Below are 15344 nucleotides of genomic sequence, written 5' to 3'. Positions count from 1 at the left end.
ACTGTGCAAGTGTTGTCCAGTCAAGAGATCTCCGTGTATGAGGATGACGTTGTTTCCAGGATGAACGGGATTGGAATTTGACGAGGAGTTAGAGGTGGGTTCTCCGATATTTGATTGGCGAAAGAATTCTTCCAACACAGTTGCGTTTTTCGCTGGGGTACTGGGCCCGGTTCTCGAAGCACGAAGGGGGACTTGTTTCGTTTTTGTCAACGGTATGCATTCAATTTCCTCGGGATCCCCGAGATTCACTTTGAACTTAGCAAGCTGAGGTGGCCCGTAAGCTATTAAATCCCCAAGAAATTTCCAACGGTTAAAGCGATCCTGGATGGAGTGTTTATTTGAATCGAGTTTATAAAATGTGGGCGGTAGGCTTGTCAAAATGTGGGCAACAGACGAAGGAATTGGGGGATTTATTTTGAACTCTCAAAGAATATCCGAAAAATCAAGATTGGCTTTTGTAGTCATAGGGTGAAGAGGAAACATGGAGGCCGTGGTCAGGTGGACCAACGTGTCTTTTGTTGATGTCTCTAAGCTCGGCGTAGAGTGTCCCAAGTCAACGTCTAGGTTATCATAAGCATATGAAGTCAGAAAGGTGGACCCTAGACGTTGCATCTCCCGGTAAGCTTCTTGCGATAAGTTTTTCATAGCTCGATTAATTGTGGTGACTGAAACGGACAACCCAAGGTGGCCTAAGAAATTTCGGGTTTGTTCGGAAACGTTGCAGGACTGAAGAAATATTCCAATCAAAGCTTGCAAGGCGTTACATCTCTGGTTGGTGGCCTGCATCATAATACTGATGCAGGTAACTTGTTTCTAGCGTCGAGAGATGTGAGTTCCGATTCTCAAAAGGAAACTCATGCTTACGATGTGTAACAACGAGCGCTCCCGCGTCTCCAGTATTTCCTCTATATGCTCGGGTTCATCTTCATGCTCATTCACCATTTCGAGGATATTTAATTCAATATCGTCCTCATCCAAACCTTCCATCGGTGGTGCTCGTTTTCGAGATCCTTTAGTTCTTTCCTTCATCCGTTCTGCTCGATCCTTTTTTCGACGACGAATAATGACCGGATCTGCTTCCAATAACTTCCCCACTAGCTCCCAAAGCTCGGGTGCTTGGGATTGTATATTATTGGCGATTTTCGGAACGGTACAGTCTTTCATTCTTTCAGCAGTAATTGTTCCTGCATTGAAATGTAACCCAACATCGGGCCTCGTGAGATTACGGAGCTGCGAAGTCAAGGTGCCAACATATTCCTCTTTCATCCACTTTCTCAACACTTCTCGAGTTCGCTCGTGATGAGCTAACCAGCCCAGTAACCGAGGTAAACCATCAAGGAAGTTCTCCACAAACGGTGATTCTGCAATGCCAGGTTCAACGAGTGAACGACGAATAAGGTTTTCGAGGGGAATATTGCAATTTTCGAGAGTTCTGATGACTTTATAGAAAGTGTTTGGGTTGCTGGAGGACATTATTGCAGGCAAAGAGAAGTGGTACGACAACAAAGATGCGTGTATATGAAGGCAGATCCATTCGTGATGCCAACAGGAGTAGGAACGCATCGAGGAGGCGCTTCGCGAGCGCGAGCTTGAACTACGATACCTTGATTTGGCAGTGTTACGGTCACATCTTTTGTAATCATGCTAAGTGGTATTTTATAATGGTTTTTGTGCTAAGTCTCGCGCGGGAATCCATCACGGTGATGTCCGTTTGACGACAAGTTCCAGCCGCTTACAAGTAAGCACACCTCTTAACGAGGTGTTTGGCCCTATTTGCCAAACGTGCGACAACTTGTGAGCGAGCTGGGTAGGAGCCTGGATGTCTAAGCGGCCCAGATTACTGTGACAGCATGCTAATTAACAGGGTCACGTCACGCATCGCGTCCGAAATGGAAACTCTTCTTGACCTCCTTCACTTTCCGAAATTTGTTTGAATATTTGTGCGCCACCGACAATGCCACCAAAGGTGATTTTCATTATAGGCATGCAGGAAATGCTCGGTTCTTGTTGGTTCTGACGCATCCAATTTTAACAGAGAAAACTGGCCGAGAGCACCCAAAATGAAACCACGCGCTCAACTCGTAGCTCCACGCGTAATCGGAACACTGACGCTAAGGATACGGCCGCAGAGAATGTGGTCACAAAGCACACAACTAAACGAGGGACAAAATCGTCGACATCTCAAGCTCCAGGGTCTGCAAAACTGCTTATGATTATGTGCGAGGCTCGGATGATTCATATATTATTCTAGGGAGGGGCATGGGAACACGAATGAGCTGCCGGTGCGTCTATCTTTGTCCATGTGCATGATAAATCGTTTCTAACGCGTGGCACCCGCAAGCCGCCGGCGAAGAAGCCCAGGACATCCAAAGGACCTGGACGGGGAAAGAAAGAGTCGAAAATCGTAGAGAAAAGGTGCGCCTTTTCTTGGGAATCCATCACCGCCCGCACTTGACTCAATTTATTTTCTGCGTGGTGATCTACCTCGACTCCCAAACGGAATGCTAAACATTGCTAGTCATGATGACGTAAGCATGAGCTTACGATCATTACTTAGGCTCACACCTTAGGCTCACACTCCATTGACAGGACCGCAGGCAGACACTTGTCAAGTGAGGCCCATCTCTCACATATTCATTCTGCCCCCACTGCTAGGGAACACCCCCATACTTCTTTTCTGCTGCGCTGTACTATTGGGTCTATCCCTCATGCTCTTCTGCTCCACGTTCTCTTGTTGCTCATTTAACCGAACCAAACGCTTCTACAGTGACGAAGACCTCAAAGCGAAACAAAGCAAGTCTTCATCTATCACTGTGAGTGCTTGATGCTTTCCTTGCGTCGATAAAATCTTACAAATGTCAGGCTGTGGAAGCAATTGCGACCAACTCTAAATTGGCATCCAAACCAGCCGAGAAACCTCCCAACGAAGAAGAGCTGTATACCCCTGAACGTGCCCTTGCCCTCTTCTCCGTTTTCGCAGACCCCGATGAGCCTGATGTCATTGGTCCGGACGGATTTGAAAAGCTTTGCCAGGATGCAGGGTTATCGATGGATGGCCCTGTACCGTTATTACTAGCGTGGCAAGTAGAGGCTAAGGAAATGGCGAAGATCTCCAAGGAGGAATGGACAAAAGGGTCAATCGCTTTACGGTGTGTATACAATACACTCGGTTTTCTGTATACTCATCCACATCCGCCTCTTAGGGTTTCTTCGCCACAAACGCTATCCACTGCTTTAACTGATCTTTCGGACCTCCTTATACGCGACAAACCTCCTGTCAAAAAATCTAAAACTGATTCTTACGATCGAACAAGATATTGGACTTACGCGTCAGATCCCAAGAGCGCTTTTCATAAGTTTTACACCTATTGCTTTGTGCTCGTGAAGCCTCCGTGGGTTCTTCACTCTCGTCACGCTGCTCCTGTCTGACTTGCTCTTGAAGTTCTTCCAAAAACATTGAAATGGAGGTATGTCATACTTCCGTGATACTCTGTTCGTTTCTTGGCTGATATGTTTAGACTGCCACCGCATTTTGGTCCGTCCTACTGGGCTCAAAGTATCCCCTAATGAACGAGGTTCTTGGCTTCATTGAAGTATGTCACTCCATTTCGTTGCTCTTGAAACGTTCATTTATAGTCTTTCATTAGGAAAAAGGAACCTATCGAGCAGCCAATAAAGATTTGTGGAATATGGTGTGCCGTTCAGCCCCTTCAATAACGTTATCATATGTTGACACTCCTTAGATGTTGGAATTTTGCGAAACAATCAATCCGAATCTTGATAATTTTGAAGCTGATGGCGTAAGTAGATCTTTTTTATCTGATCACGGACTTCCGTCTCAATTGTTCTATTGTTCTATCAGGCATGGCCCACGCTCCTTGATGAGTTCGCCTCTTGGAAGTCGGCGAAATAAAATAAGGACTTGAGCACCGTCAAGCTCTCTTTTTATCGCTTTCAGACACTCTTAATGTTTTAACTTGTTAGGCATTATCACCTTTACTTGCATTGTGTTCGTCGTTGCCATTATCTAGCCGTCGTGGTTGCTCTTGCTTCAAGAGTTAATTAGATACTATATATTCTGGACTAGCCGGTTTTTGGTCTTGTTTTATGTGTGCAGAGATTAAGGTCTTTCGTACAATCGACCTCGGTTGTAGACCGAGTGACAAGTGCTGTTATGAGTTGTAGACAGATTACACGCCCAGTATGATATATTCGTCGGAAGTTGAAAAAATCATAGACCAAATCATTATTTAGTAGCTTCCCCCTTGCTTTACTCTTTCGTCGCACGAAAGCTTCGCTACCCACCCTTGTCTACCCACCCTGATTATTTCTTTTCACGCTACCCTCGGGATGGACCGGCTAATATTTCTTTTCAAATCGGTCACGTTAAGCATCATTGGCCTTGGTCACCAAAGTTTAATAAAAAGAATTGCCACCAACAAAGGTGAAGTGCTGGAGATCCAAAGCCCATAATCCATTCTCAAAACGGAATAAGATCCCTAATGTTGAGGATATGCTCCACCTCAAACCTCATTCCCTTCTCCTTGCGATATCTAGCTTGAACCTCTTCCTTGACCTTGTCCCAAAAATATGTACGGGATGTTGGCTCCCGGGTCTCCTCGGAAGCCGGTAAAATAAACAAATGTGATAATTTTGGAAGCTGTAGGCCAATTTCATACCAGGCCTCCTGAAAAAAATCTTTTAATGGACGACTGTCCGTAGGATTTGGAATTCCAGATTCTTCCAGATTTCGTTCTAAACTCTATATGTTTGAAACTCCGCTGGTCATTCCAGATCTTTTCTCATCCGTAGACCATTCGTCTCCAGATTTCCAGATATCTTACTGCTAAAAATACAATGAAGATGACGGAGAGCATTACCACACTGTTTTTCAAGTTACAACTCATATGAGGGGACCCAACTCAATAAGGAGATAAAGCATGAGCCGTTTCACCCGTGATAAGCTCGTACCTCATCGTTGCGCCTCTAAAATTTAAAGGTGCACACCAGCACTTACAATTACCTACCAAACTGTGTATGATGGACTCATGATGAACACTCCGAGATCCTAACCGAGATTAAATCTCGCACATGACTGATTTTACGGTAGAAAGTGATGTAAAATGAGGTAAAATGCAGTCTGTAACAAGTCTGGAGGAGCGAAAAAATCTGGAGAGGGGGGGGGTGCTTACAGATTTTAGTCTGGAACGACTCTGGAACGACGTCGTTTCAAGATCAGCTGATGGGTTGTCCCGATTTAGCGGGCGGCATCAACGGCACACAGCCACATTTCCTTTTTAAAAAATCTGGAATCTGGAAAGTAGGAAAAAAAGTCTGCGGATGTTCACCCAATAGCAAGAAAAAGAAAATGAAGAAGTTCTCACAAAGTTTGATCCGTCGCCCCGTGCCAACCGCTCGAAATTTGAGATGGAATATACCTCTAATGTCGACAGCTTCTGACAACTGAGCAACTGCACCAATTGTTCTTTGGTTTGAAAACTATCGGATATGAATGAACCTATTTCAAGGCATTCCAACGTCTCTGCATGTTTTGATAGAACTTGCATGTAGACCCGATCCACTACTCCGGGATTCTCAATCACACTCCGCTGGTTCAACCGAAGTGTCGTCAATCCAGAATATGAAGAAAGATAGGATAGAAGGAGTGGGTCTTCGGGTAAATCAGTCTCTACGCCATTCAATTTAACGTGATTGTGTTGACGGAGCAATTGACAAATTCCGCCAAAAGCGGTTGCAGCATTCGGATTTGAATTTTCGGTAACTCCGAGGAAGGTAAGGTTCTTGAAATGTTGAACGTGGGTTTGGAAATCATCCACAGCGACGTGCAAGCCTTTCAGCCTGAGCGTACTCAATTTCCAAGGTTTTTTCAAGTTTCCGATTTCGGAAAAGATTTCACGTAGCGTAGGGTCTCCCTGGTCTGAAATATTGAAAACCCGTAGTTCGGTCAAGTCAGGGCATTGAGAGAGGACGGAGGCAATTCCTGCGAGAAGGTAACTGGGCGCCTGGAGGCTCCAAACTACGCGAAAGATAGTAAGGTTGGAGAGAAGCTTGATTGTAGAAAAAGGAGGGAAAAAATCATTGAAGCAGAGGAATTCAAAGCCTTGGAAGGAAGGGAGGGTACCGAGAGCCGGGATGACCTTGTTGATGAGTTGCATTGGGTCACAGGTTGAGGAATACCTAGATCAAAATTAAGCACTTCATCTTATCTTAGTACTAAGTAGATGTTCGTTTACCAGACGGTGCGGAGATTTTTGAGTGCACAAACAGCATCGAATATGTTGTCAGCGATAATTTGCTGGACAGATGTAACCTCGCTTGCGTCCTCCTTCTTGCCCAAAGTGATCGGCCCTCGGCGGAAATAGAGCTTCTGCGTAGAATCGAACACTGCGGTAGACCCAGACGCGAGTGCGACTATTATTTCTTGGTGTCTCGTATACTCTGGTGTGGGGCCCGGCGTTTCCCAGATTTGAAGGTGAAGAGTCGGAAAGAGAACAATGCAAACAAGTTTAGCAAACAGTTTCGAGACTAAACGAAGCTGGCAAAGGTCTTCCTTTCCGGTGCCACCTCTTGCACTGCTTACATTCATCAGGTTGATCTGTACAAAGGGAAGTGTCAGTCAACGTCTTTACTATCACAAGTTAAAGTCCTCGAATCGCTTACAGATTTAATGATTTCTAGAATTACTTCCGTCGGTAGGCGTTGTAAGCGATCCATGATAGACGAAGGATCGCGATGTTATGTGGATGTGAGTGCAGTATGTTATATATCGCAGAAGGTGGTTAATCAAGCTTGCAAGCCCTGGGTGGGTGGTGGTTGGTGGTTAAGAGGTTTGTTCGTATGAGTAAGTGTCACTTGTAATGCTTTCAATGGCACACGCGGGAGCCTTATCACTATGTCTCGCGACGTTGTGTGTCGTCACTTGCAGATAAGTATCGGCTCTCCGTATTTGTCTCTAACAAGGGTCGCGTGCTGCACAGGAAAGCCTTGAGTGAGAAAAGTTTGCCATAAGCCGCTAAGAGGTGATCATCTCATAAGCTCATGGGAGGAAGAAAGTAAACATAAATACTTACATTAGGGGTAAATCATGTTCCGAGGCAGCAGGGACAGAATTTCCCCACACTCCCTTCCATCGACATTCACATATAAAACCCAACGGATTTCCGGGTTGCCCCGCTTCCTTGTCTTTCTCCAACACTCTGTTTGTGTGTGTCTTTCTCTCTAGGGTGTGCTTGTAGTGCGGCTGTCCCGCTTATAAAAGGCTTTCGCTTGTGATCATCATTTCGGATCATATCTCTTGGTCCTTGAACAACTAGCTTTCTCTCACCGATACCTTCCATACCAAGACACAAGAACGGTCATACCAACAATGTTGACGACACGACTTGCACGAGCAAGAACACTCGCGTCGGCCCGACAGACGTCAGCTCTATCCAAGATCCGGTTTGTAGCTGTGATCAGATCATACAGTATACCAGTAGAAAAACCGAAGACGAAAGTCTGGAAATCTGCAGAAGAAGCTGTTAAGGATGTTGAAACTGGTCATACTCTGATGGTTGGGGGATTCGGTTTGGCTGGTGTCCCAGGTAAAGTGGTTCCGGCTATGTGGGTTTTGCCAAACTTGTTAACGTTGGGCTTTAGATACGTTGTTGACAGCGTTGACTAAGAGAACAAATGTCCGGGAATTGATTGGTGTTTCGAATAACTGTGGAACTGTGGATTCTGGTTTAGGTGTGTTATTCTTCGACTAAATTGGTATTTGATGTACCGACAAGATGTATAGGCCTGTTATTGAACAGCGGACAACTTGGTAAACTAATTGCTTCATACCCCGGAGGGTGAGTTGTATCCTTTGATTTGAAACTCAATTTCACTAATTGATTGTACAGAAACAAAACATTCGAAGCTGCGTTCCTCAATGGCGACATTACCCTCGAACTTGTACCGCAAGGTACCCTCGCCGAACGTATTCGTGCTGGTGCTGCTGGCATTCCCGGCTTTTACACGCCAACTGGTGCATCAACCGCTATGGAAAAGGGTGAGATACCCCAACGTTATAATCCTGGAGGAGCAAAGAATGGTGTTGCTATTCCTGGTGTCAAGAAAGAAACCAAGGACTTCAATGGGAGGAGATATGTTCTTGAGACGGCTATTCCGGGAGATATTGCGTTTGTACGGGCTTGGAAAGTGGACGAGGTCGGAAACTGTGTTTTCCGATATGCGTCGAACAACTTCAGTACACCAATGGCAAGGGCGGCGAAATTGACGATCGTTGAGGTATGTTGTTTTTGGATCCGTCGAAATTGCGCGTTAGGTTTTAATCACGTTGCGTAGGCTGAGAATATTGTTCCTGTCGGTTCCATTTCACCCAACGCAATTCATCTTCCTGGAGTATACGTCGACCGAATTGTTCCGGCCACAGTTGCAAAACGTGTCGAATTTGAAACTCTGGCAGAAGATGGAGCCGCGGCAGAGCCAAAAGAACCACTCAACCCGGCCAAAGTCAAAGCCAAGGAGCTTCGACACAAGATCGCCAAGCGTGCAGCAAAGGAAATCAAGGATGGATTCTATGTCAATTTGGGTATTGGAATGCCGACGCTGGTACCGGAGCACTTGCCGACAGGAGTTCGTGTGTGGCTGCAGAGCGAAAATGGTATTCTTGGAATGGGACCTTACCCGACTAAGGAGAAACTTGATGCGTGGGTTGTTCTTGTGGTTTTTTTCTGTCGTGTGTTTTGATGGCATGTTCAGCGATTTGATTAATGCTGGTAAAGAAACGGTAACACTCCTTCCTGGAGCATCTGTCTTTGGTGAGATGTCTGTGGCCTTTTTGTTGATGGCGGGAACTGACCCTACTTGTTCTAGATTCTAGTGATTCGTTTGCAATGATTCGCGGCGGTCATATTGACGTGGCGATCCTCGGAGTAAGTTTCCGAATGAACATGTGGATGATAATCTCACGCGCGGTTTTAGGCTATGGAAGTTTCCCAGGCTGGGGACATTGCCAACTTTATGATCCCGGGAAAGATGCTCAAGGGTAAGTACTTGAGTGATGGGCATGGGGATAATATTTTTATATGTCATATTGCATTTTCATTAGGTATCGGAGGAGCGATGGATTTGGTATCCAACCCTGACAAGACCAAAGTGATCGTCGTTATGGAACACTGTGCCAAGAATGGGGCGCCGAAGATTTTGAAGGAGTGTGCGTTGCCGCTGACAGGTGCGAGGAGTGTGAGCACGATTGTGACTGAGCTGGCGGTGTTCAACGTTGACCGGGTTGCCGGTGAGCTGGAGCTGACTGACCTTGCTGAGGGCGTGACGCTGGAGGAAGTGCGGGCAAAGACTGGCTGTGATTTCCGAGTCCGAGAGGAGCTGGGGCGGTTCTGAGGTTGTAAATATAGGGGTGTTACATAATATAACTGTGTTTTGCCTTGCACATCCAGGAGCTCTGACTGTTGACTGACCCGACATGGGCTGGCTCGCCGACCTTTTCTCTACCAACCGCGCAACAAAGCCCCGCGCCATCGACCACACCAGCGACGCCTTTGCCCTCCCGCTCCCCGCCCAAAACCACCCAGACGCCTTCAACCCACCGCCCAGCCCGTCGCTCTACACATACCCCCCGCAGGGCCCAAAATCCTACGGCTACGTCCCCACCTCGTCAGTTTCTCTTTTTCTTCCTCTTTTGCGTTGTGTGGCTCACCCTCTCGCTCAGTGCTGGCCTCTCCCGCCCCACGTCTGTCGTGGGCTCGGCCTCTCTCCTTCCGACACATATGGATGCCCTACATAGCCCCCTTTCATCCCGATCAACTTACCCACCCCTCGCCAGAACATGGGCACGCATCCGTGCTTGGCTAAACACCGAATACCCTGAACTAGGTGATACTCTCAACTATGGCATTCTCCCCACAGATCTCGCCCAAATTGAAATGCAGTTTGGCTTCGCTTTACCTCAAGTCGTCAGGGAATCGTATATGGTGTGTGACGGCCAAGAAGCTGAAAGCGCTGCTGGATGCTCAGAGGGGTTGTTTTTCGGACTCACTCTTCTGCCTCTGGAAGACGTCTTTGAGGAGTGGAGGTTTTGGAGAGAAGTCGATACGGATCCGGCTACTGGTGCGAATGAGAGATTGAAAGAGATTATGCAGAGTATACCCACCGGCTGGGTGAGGAAAGAATATTCACAAAAGGGATGGATACCCCTTATCGCGGATAGGGCTGGTAATTATATTGGCGTTGACCTCAACCCTGCGGAAAGTGGCATTCCTGGTCAAGTCATCGTCTTTGGCAGGGATTTTGATACCAAAGTGGTTTTGTGGAGGGGTGATGGTGCGACTGGATGGGCAAAATGGCTTGCTACTTTTGCGGAAGAGCTCGAAAGCGGCGAGGGGTTTGAAGTTGGCCCTGCCGAGACAAGCGATGATAGTGAAGATGAACTTGGCTACGAGAGCTACTTTTACGATGGTAGAGGAAGAGGACAGGGGGATGGTGGAGGTGATACGGGCGGTGTGGGTGGACTGAGGTTAACTGGGGAATATAAAGGTTGGAACGTGATGGAAGCATGGGCAGACCGGAGTCTCAGGAAGTGGTATGAGGCCGGAATATTCACGGATGTTTCCCTTTTACATCCCGAAGGAGATGATAACGGAAAGGTACAGCATATCTTTTCACCGACAACAACAAAGTCTGCATCTGTTTTTCTTTATAGGACATTGATAGTGTCGACCACGATACCAACCCGGAGATATCTATTACAGTCCTTGCGGACGTAGAAGATCCTATACCTTCAACAGTCAACGGAAATCGCAACTCGCAGATACCCACTATATCCGTGACCAAAGCTCCAGCACCGCGGCCTGTTGACTTGCCGACTGTGCAAGATATTGAGGATGAGACACCATCTTCACCCTCGTCGTTTGACTTTGAGGGAGGTGACCTCGAAGCAGGCGGAAGTCGGGGTCTCAGCCACAAACTCCCGCCGACGGACGACGGGTCGCTAGACATGCGAGCCCAATCTCAATTCGTGTCTATGAAGTCTGAAACTGAACCACTTACGGACTTTAGATCTCCACGTGAAGAAGCTACGATACCCTTGGTTGATCCTCTTACTGAGGCACCTGTAGCAGCAGTCCGAGATTTGTTGGTGGACTCTGCTCGACCATCATTAGACGTGGCACCTATGTCACCCTCCGGATCGGCACTTTCTGACACGCAAGTTCAAAATCTGGTTGATGCCGAGTTTGTAGTAGAGGGAGATAAGGAAGGAAAGGATAGTGACGAGGAAGATGAGGACAAGGATGAGACTTCCACGACCATCAGGCTCGTTGGTGGTGGTGGAAGCGTCGGCGCAACACAAATGGAGTCGCAATCAAGTGAAGATTCTCAGACTGTGGAAGTGGAAAGTGCAGAAGAGGTGAAGAAACAGATAGGTGCAGACGCTGAAAAAGCTCAAACGGAAGACTCATCATCTAATACGCCGAGAAAAGGGGGGCGCAAGAGAACGAAGAGTGTCATCTCAGGTTTGAGGAGACTTAGTCAATTTGGAGGAGAGAAGCCGAAGGAGGTTTCTGACAAGTCTGATGCGACGAAAGAGGGTTAGGGGTGTGTTCTTTTTGTCCTCTTATGTCGGGTGGGGACGCTCATTTGCATTGATTGGATTTCCTTGGTCTGCCTTAGTCCCGGTTATTTTTTGGTTTTTTTTTTTGACTTTATATTTCGAGCTTCAATTTTTAGCATTGGACGACTCTGATAATATCCAAGATGACTATTTAGTGATTACCATTGTTGATCATTTATGCATGCAACTATTTTTTGTGATGACCGTGTGATGTGTGCACGTGATGACGCGTTTTTGCCGGGCGCGTTGGTTTGGAAGTTGAAGCTTGTGCTGCATCTCCCAACATCATGGACGCCATTATATCCCTCATGCTGCACCCCCGCCTCACCATGCGCTTCGCAAACGGCGAGCGCTCGGGCTGGCTCGATCCCATTTACCCCCTCACCCTTTTCTTTGCTTTCGGCATCTACACCGTCATACAAAAACATCACAAGAAACATAATAGCCCAATTCCCATACAATATTCTATACCCAACGTGTGTCATGTCTTCAACTGGTCTCTGGGCCATGCTTATTCTAATTTATTTTCTTCTAGCGAGCCGATCCAGAATGGAAAGGTCTAGTTATACCCGAAGCGCATCTTGAATCTCATCTCGAAGATACCAACCTTACGCCTCTATTCCCCCCCGGAGATCGCAGATTCATCACTTCATTTGACCCCGCTACTGGATTTCATCTCGGTACTAATGCAGCGGATTCTGCAGACGATATCGAAATAAAAATTGAAAAGGCGAAAGAAGCTCAGTGGAAGTGGAAGTTTACAACTTTTACGCAGAGAAAGAGGGTTGTTAGGACTCTCTTGAAGTGGTTGGTGGACAATCAGGATGCTTGTGCTAGAGTCGCTTGTAGGGATACTGGAAAAACCTGTGTGTCCTCTCACGTTTTTCCTGATACTATTATATGTATACTAATTCGAGAACAACATTCTAGTGGTTGACGCTGCTCTGGGAGAAGTGTTGACTACCTGTTCAAAGATGGAATGGCTCCTCAATCACGGCGAAAAAGCTTTACGACCAGAGAGACGTTCGACCAATCTGATGCTCTCGTATAAAATTGGCGAAGTTCATTATGAACCTCTCGGTGTCGTCGCTGCAATTACGTCCTGGAATTATCGTATGTCATTTATGACGTGTCTTTTCGGTTTTTGTTTTTGAAGTGACGTGATCTTTTGAATAGCTCTCCATAATTCATGGTCACCCATTTTGGCTGGTATTTTCGCAGGGAATGGTGTTGTTTTGAAGTGTTCTGAACACGTTATTTGGTCTACTGCTTGGTTTGTTGGTGCCATAAATGAAGCTCTACGTGTTTGTGGACATGATCCAGAACTCGTTCAACTTGTGTGCTGCTTCCCTGAGGCTGCTGAGGCTTTGACCAAGTCCCCTGAAATCAAACACATTACTTTTATTGGTTCGGAACCAGTCGGGAAAATCGTTGGTATCATTATTTTTCCTTTGAAAAGACGACTGACGACTTTTTGTTCGGGATGTGTAGATCGCTAAGGATGCTGCTGAGAATTTGACACCGGTCACGCTTGAACTTGGTGGCAAAGATCCTGCTGTTATTCTTCCTAACACTGATTTGGAGAAATGGTCAAGCACTCTGATGCGTGGTGTTTTGTAAGGACTCGCTTAACCTGTTTCCACCTTCCGCTTGCGCTAATCCTACTCTCGTTTTCAGCCAAAATATGGGTCAAAATTGTATCGGAATCGAACGTATCCTTGTCCACGATGATCAATACGATGCTCTCTACGAAATGCTCTCCGATAGAATCAAAAAACTCCGTACAGGTTCCGTTCTCGCCCCATCAGCAGAAGGTTACATCCAAACTATCGATTGCGGTTCAATGATTGATGGCCGTCGATTTGCCGGATTGCAATCAGTTATTGAGGCTGCTGCGAGTGCGGGTTGTCAAGTTGAAGGTGTTGGCGAGACTGCTGGGCAGGAATATAAGCATCCTCATTTGACGAATGGGTATTATTTTACGCCTACGATTGTTGGAAGTGTTACGAAGGATATGGATATTGCTAAAATGGAACGTGCGTATCTTTTTTTGTTTCTTGGTTCTTGGTTGTTCTGACTGTTTGATGTCTTTGGTAGTATTTGCTCCTGTGGCGACTATAATGCCTTATGAGACCATTGAGCAAGCTATCGATATTGCGAATGGGACTCGGTATGCACTCGGTGCAGCTGTCTTTGGACCCGATCAAGATGAGGCTGTGGTTGTGGCGAAGCAATTGGAATGTGGCATGGTTGCAGTTAATGACTTTGGTGTTTTCTATGTAAGTTTGACAGTTCTCTCTCCAAAACCTTTTGCTCACTGACGATTAAATTCGATAGATGAAGTAAGGGTTTGTCTAGTTTGAAAGACGATTTAGGAATTGACCATCAATTTTTAATATAGTCAAGACTTACCTTTTGGTGGTGTTAAAGGGAGTGGATATGGTCGTTTCGGCGGTCCCGAAGGTCTCCGTTCATTAACAAATCCGAAAGCGGTCATCATTGATAGATTCCCTCGACTCATTCAAACGAGTATACCTAAAGTTTTGGATTATCCTCTACGTTCGTTATATTGGAGCTGGTACGTTTCCCTTTTGCCTTTCGATGAAGTTTTGATTGAATGGTGATTTTTTTTTAGGGAATTCACGAGTGGTCTTGTGAGATTTTTGTATGGAGATAGATGGCGTACGAGGATTGCTGGATTGGTTGCGCTGTATCGCGCTTCGAAACAGCAGTGAAATGGAGTGTTGAGTGTTTTGGGCGAGATATCTTGTCTACTAGGTGAAGACCCTTCTCACTGTTGCTTTACCTCCGTTTTTCAACGAATGCTTATCAGATCTTTAGCTGTCTTTTTGATTTTTTTTCTTTTTTTGTGATGTCTGGGAGAACGACTAATCATGATGAGTCCATATTTAATGCTTTGCTAATTGCTGTATTTAACTATAAGTATCATTTTTGTCGAGCCTTTTTGTGGTTTTGGTGATACATTTAAGCAGTTCGCAGCTCATCCAAAATAGACCGGCGCTACTATGAATATCCGTGAATTGGTTTGTGAAATGCAAGCGTACGGGGAAGATCGAGCAATTTTGAATAAGGATCAGAGGGAAGAAAAGGGTTTATTGGTTTGCGGCTTTGCGCCCTTCTGTGGTGCCTTCGGAAGGTTTGACTGGGAACCTCATTGAATAAGGAGGTCGTGACGATCCTGGAAAGCCTCAGGATGGGAGTTCAGGGTATATTGACGATTTATAGTCATTCGCCCAAAGTCCTCTTTCCTCAGACGTTCTCCACTCTAGTTAAACTTTGTAGTACAAGGTTTATATCTGGTTTTTTGGATATTGCCCCTATGATAGATGATGCTGGAGTTTTTATGGATATTTATTCTACCGGAAGGCCCTGGTACTGCGACGAGCATGTTTGTGGTGGTTTTCTTGTCGAAATATGTCTGTGAGCCCTCCCTAATATTTGTCTGCAATATTGATTAACATGGGGGTATGATAGGAAGCATCCTATTTCGGTATTTGCTGCAAACACATTCATTTGTTTGTAGCAGGTGATCTTATAGCCTTCGTCTTTTCTACTAGTGGCTTTTTCTGCGAAACATCTCATTCAAACATTTCACCTCTCCCTCTAATCATAGTTTGGGATCCAGCTGCCTCTTGGCAGCTTCAGTTACGTCAATGATGGCAATATTGTTTGTCTGTTTTTACAACCG

At 46.0% G+C, this 15344-nt stretch overlaps 4 protein-coding genes across 4 annotated transcripts; 3 read left to right on the top strand and 1 right to left on the bottom strand.

The window, feature by feature from the left end:
• The first annotated feature begins 1928 nt into the window (after positions 1–1928).
• On the top strand, positions 1929–4105 carry AGABI2DRAFT_176860 (hypothetical protein). The gene is made up of 14 exons (XM_006458508.1): positions 1929–1966; positions 2036–2193; positions 2252–2282; positions 2342–2415; positions 2519–2528; positions 2590–2612; positions 2768–2813; positions 2863–3149; positions 3204–3392; positions 3443–3467; positions 3519–3593; positions 3648–3692; positions 3744–3800; positions 3863–4105. Exons 1-14 carry the CDS (start codon positions 1955–1957, stop codon positions 3911–3913), a joined length of 1083 nt encoding a protein of 360 aa, XP_006458571.1. The 5' UTR covers positions 1929–1954; the 3' UTR covers positions 3914–4105.
• Positions 4106–6172: 2067 nt separating this feature from the next.
• AGABI2DRAFT_190837 (hypothetical protein) lies at positions 6173–6526 on the bottom strand (the record flags this gene model as incomplete). The annotated part of the gene is made up of 2 exons (XM_006458507.1): positions 6173–6198; positions 6255–6526. A coding segment is annotated over one exon (224 nt), but the record flags the coding sequence as incomplete, so codon positions are not given.
• A 664-nt stretch (positions 6527–7190) lies between these two features.
• On the top strand, positions 7191–11711 carry AGABI2DRAFT_134289 (hypothetical protein). Its single transcript, XM_006458506.1, has 11 exons — positions 7191–7604; positions 7660–7751; positions 7804–7856; positions 7908–8295; positions 8353–8717; positions 8770–8828; positions 8884–8942; positions 8992–9055; positions 9119–9681; positions 9737–10670; positions 10727–11711. The coding sequence occupies exons 1-9, from the start codon at positions 7571–7573 to the stop codon at positions 9406–9408; spliced, it is 1404 nt and encodes a 467-aa protein (XP_006458569.1). The 5' UTR covers positions 7191–7570; the 3' UTR covers positions 9409–9681; positions 9737–10670; positions 10727–11711.
• A 200-nt stretch (positions 11712–11911) lies between these two features.
• Positions 11912–14597, top strand: AGABI2DRAFT_200309 (hypothetical protein). Its single transcript, XM_006458505.1, has 11 exons — positions 11912–12111; positions 12171–12501; positions 12566–12748; positions 12812–13065; positions 13127–13251; positions 13313–13671; positions 13733–13914; positions 13973–13977; positions 14037–14213; positions 14271–14413; positions 14469–14597. Exons 1-10 carry the CDS (start codon positions 11923–11925, stop codon positions 14368–14370), a joined length of 1905 nt encoding a protein of 634 aa, XP_006458568.1. The 5' UTR covers positions 11912–11922; the 3' UTR covers positions 14371–14413; positions 14469–14597.
• The last annotated feature ends 747 nt before the right edge of the window (positions 14598–15344 follow it).

This window comes from Agaricus bisporus (assembly GCF_000300575.1).
Source record: "Agaricus bisporus var. bisporus H97 unplaced genomic scaffold AGABI2scaffold_2, whole genome shotgun sequence".
Classification (NCBI taxonomy): domain Eukaryota; kingdom Fungi; phylum Basidiomycota; class Agaricomycetes; order Agaricales; family Agaricaceae; genus Agaricus; species Agaricus bisporus.
Note: the sequence above shows the minus strand (reverse complement) of the source record. Positions and strands in the feature narration are given on the sequence as shown.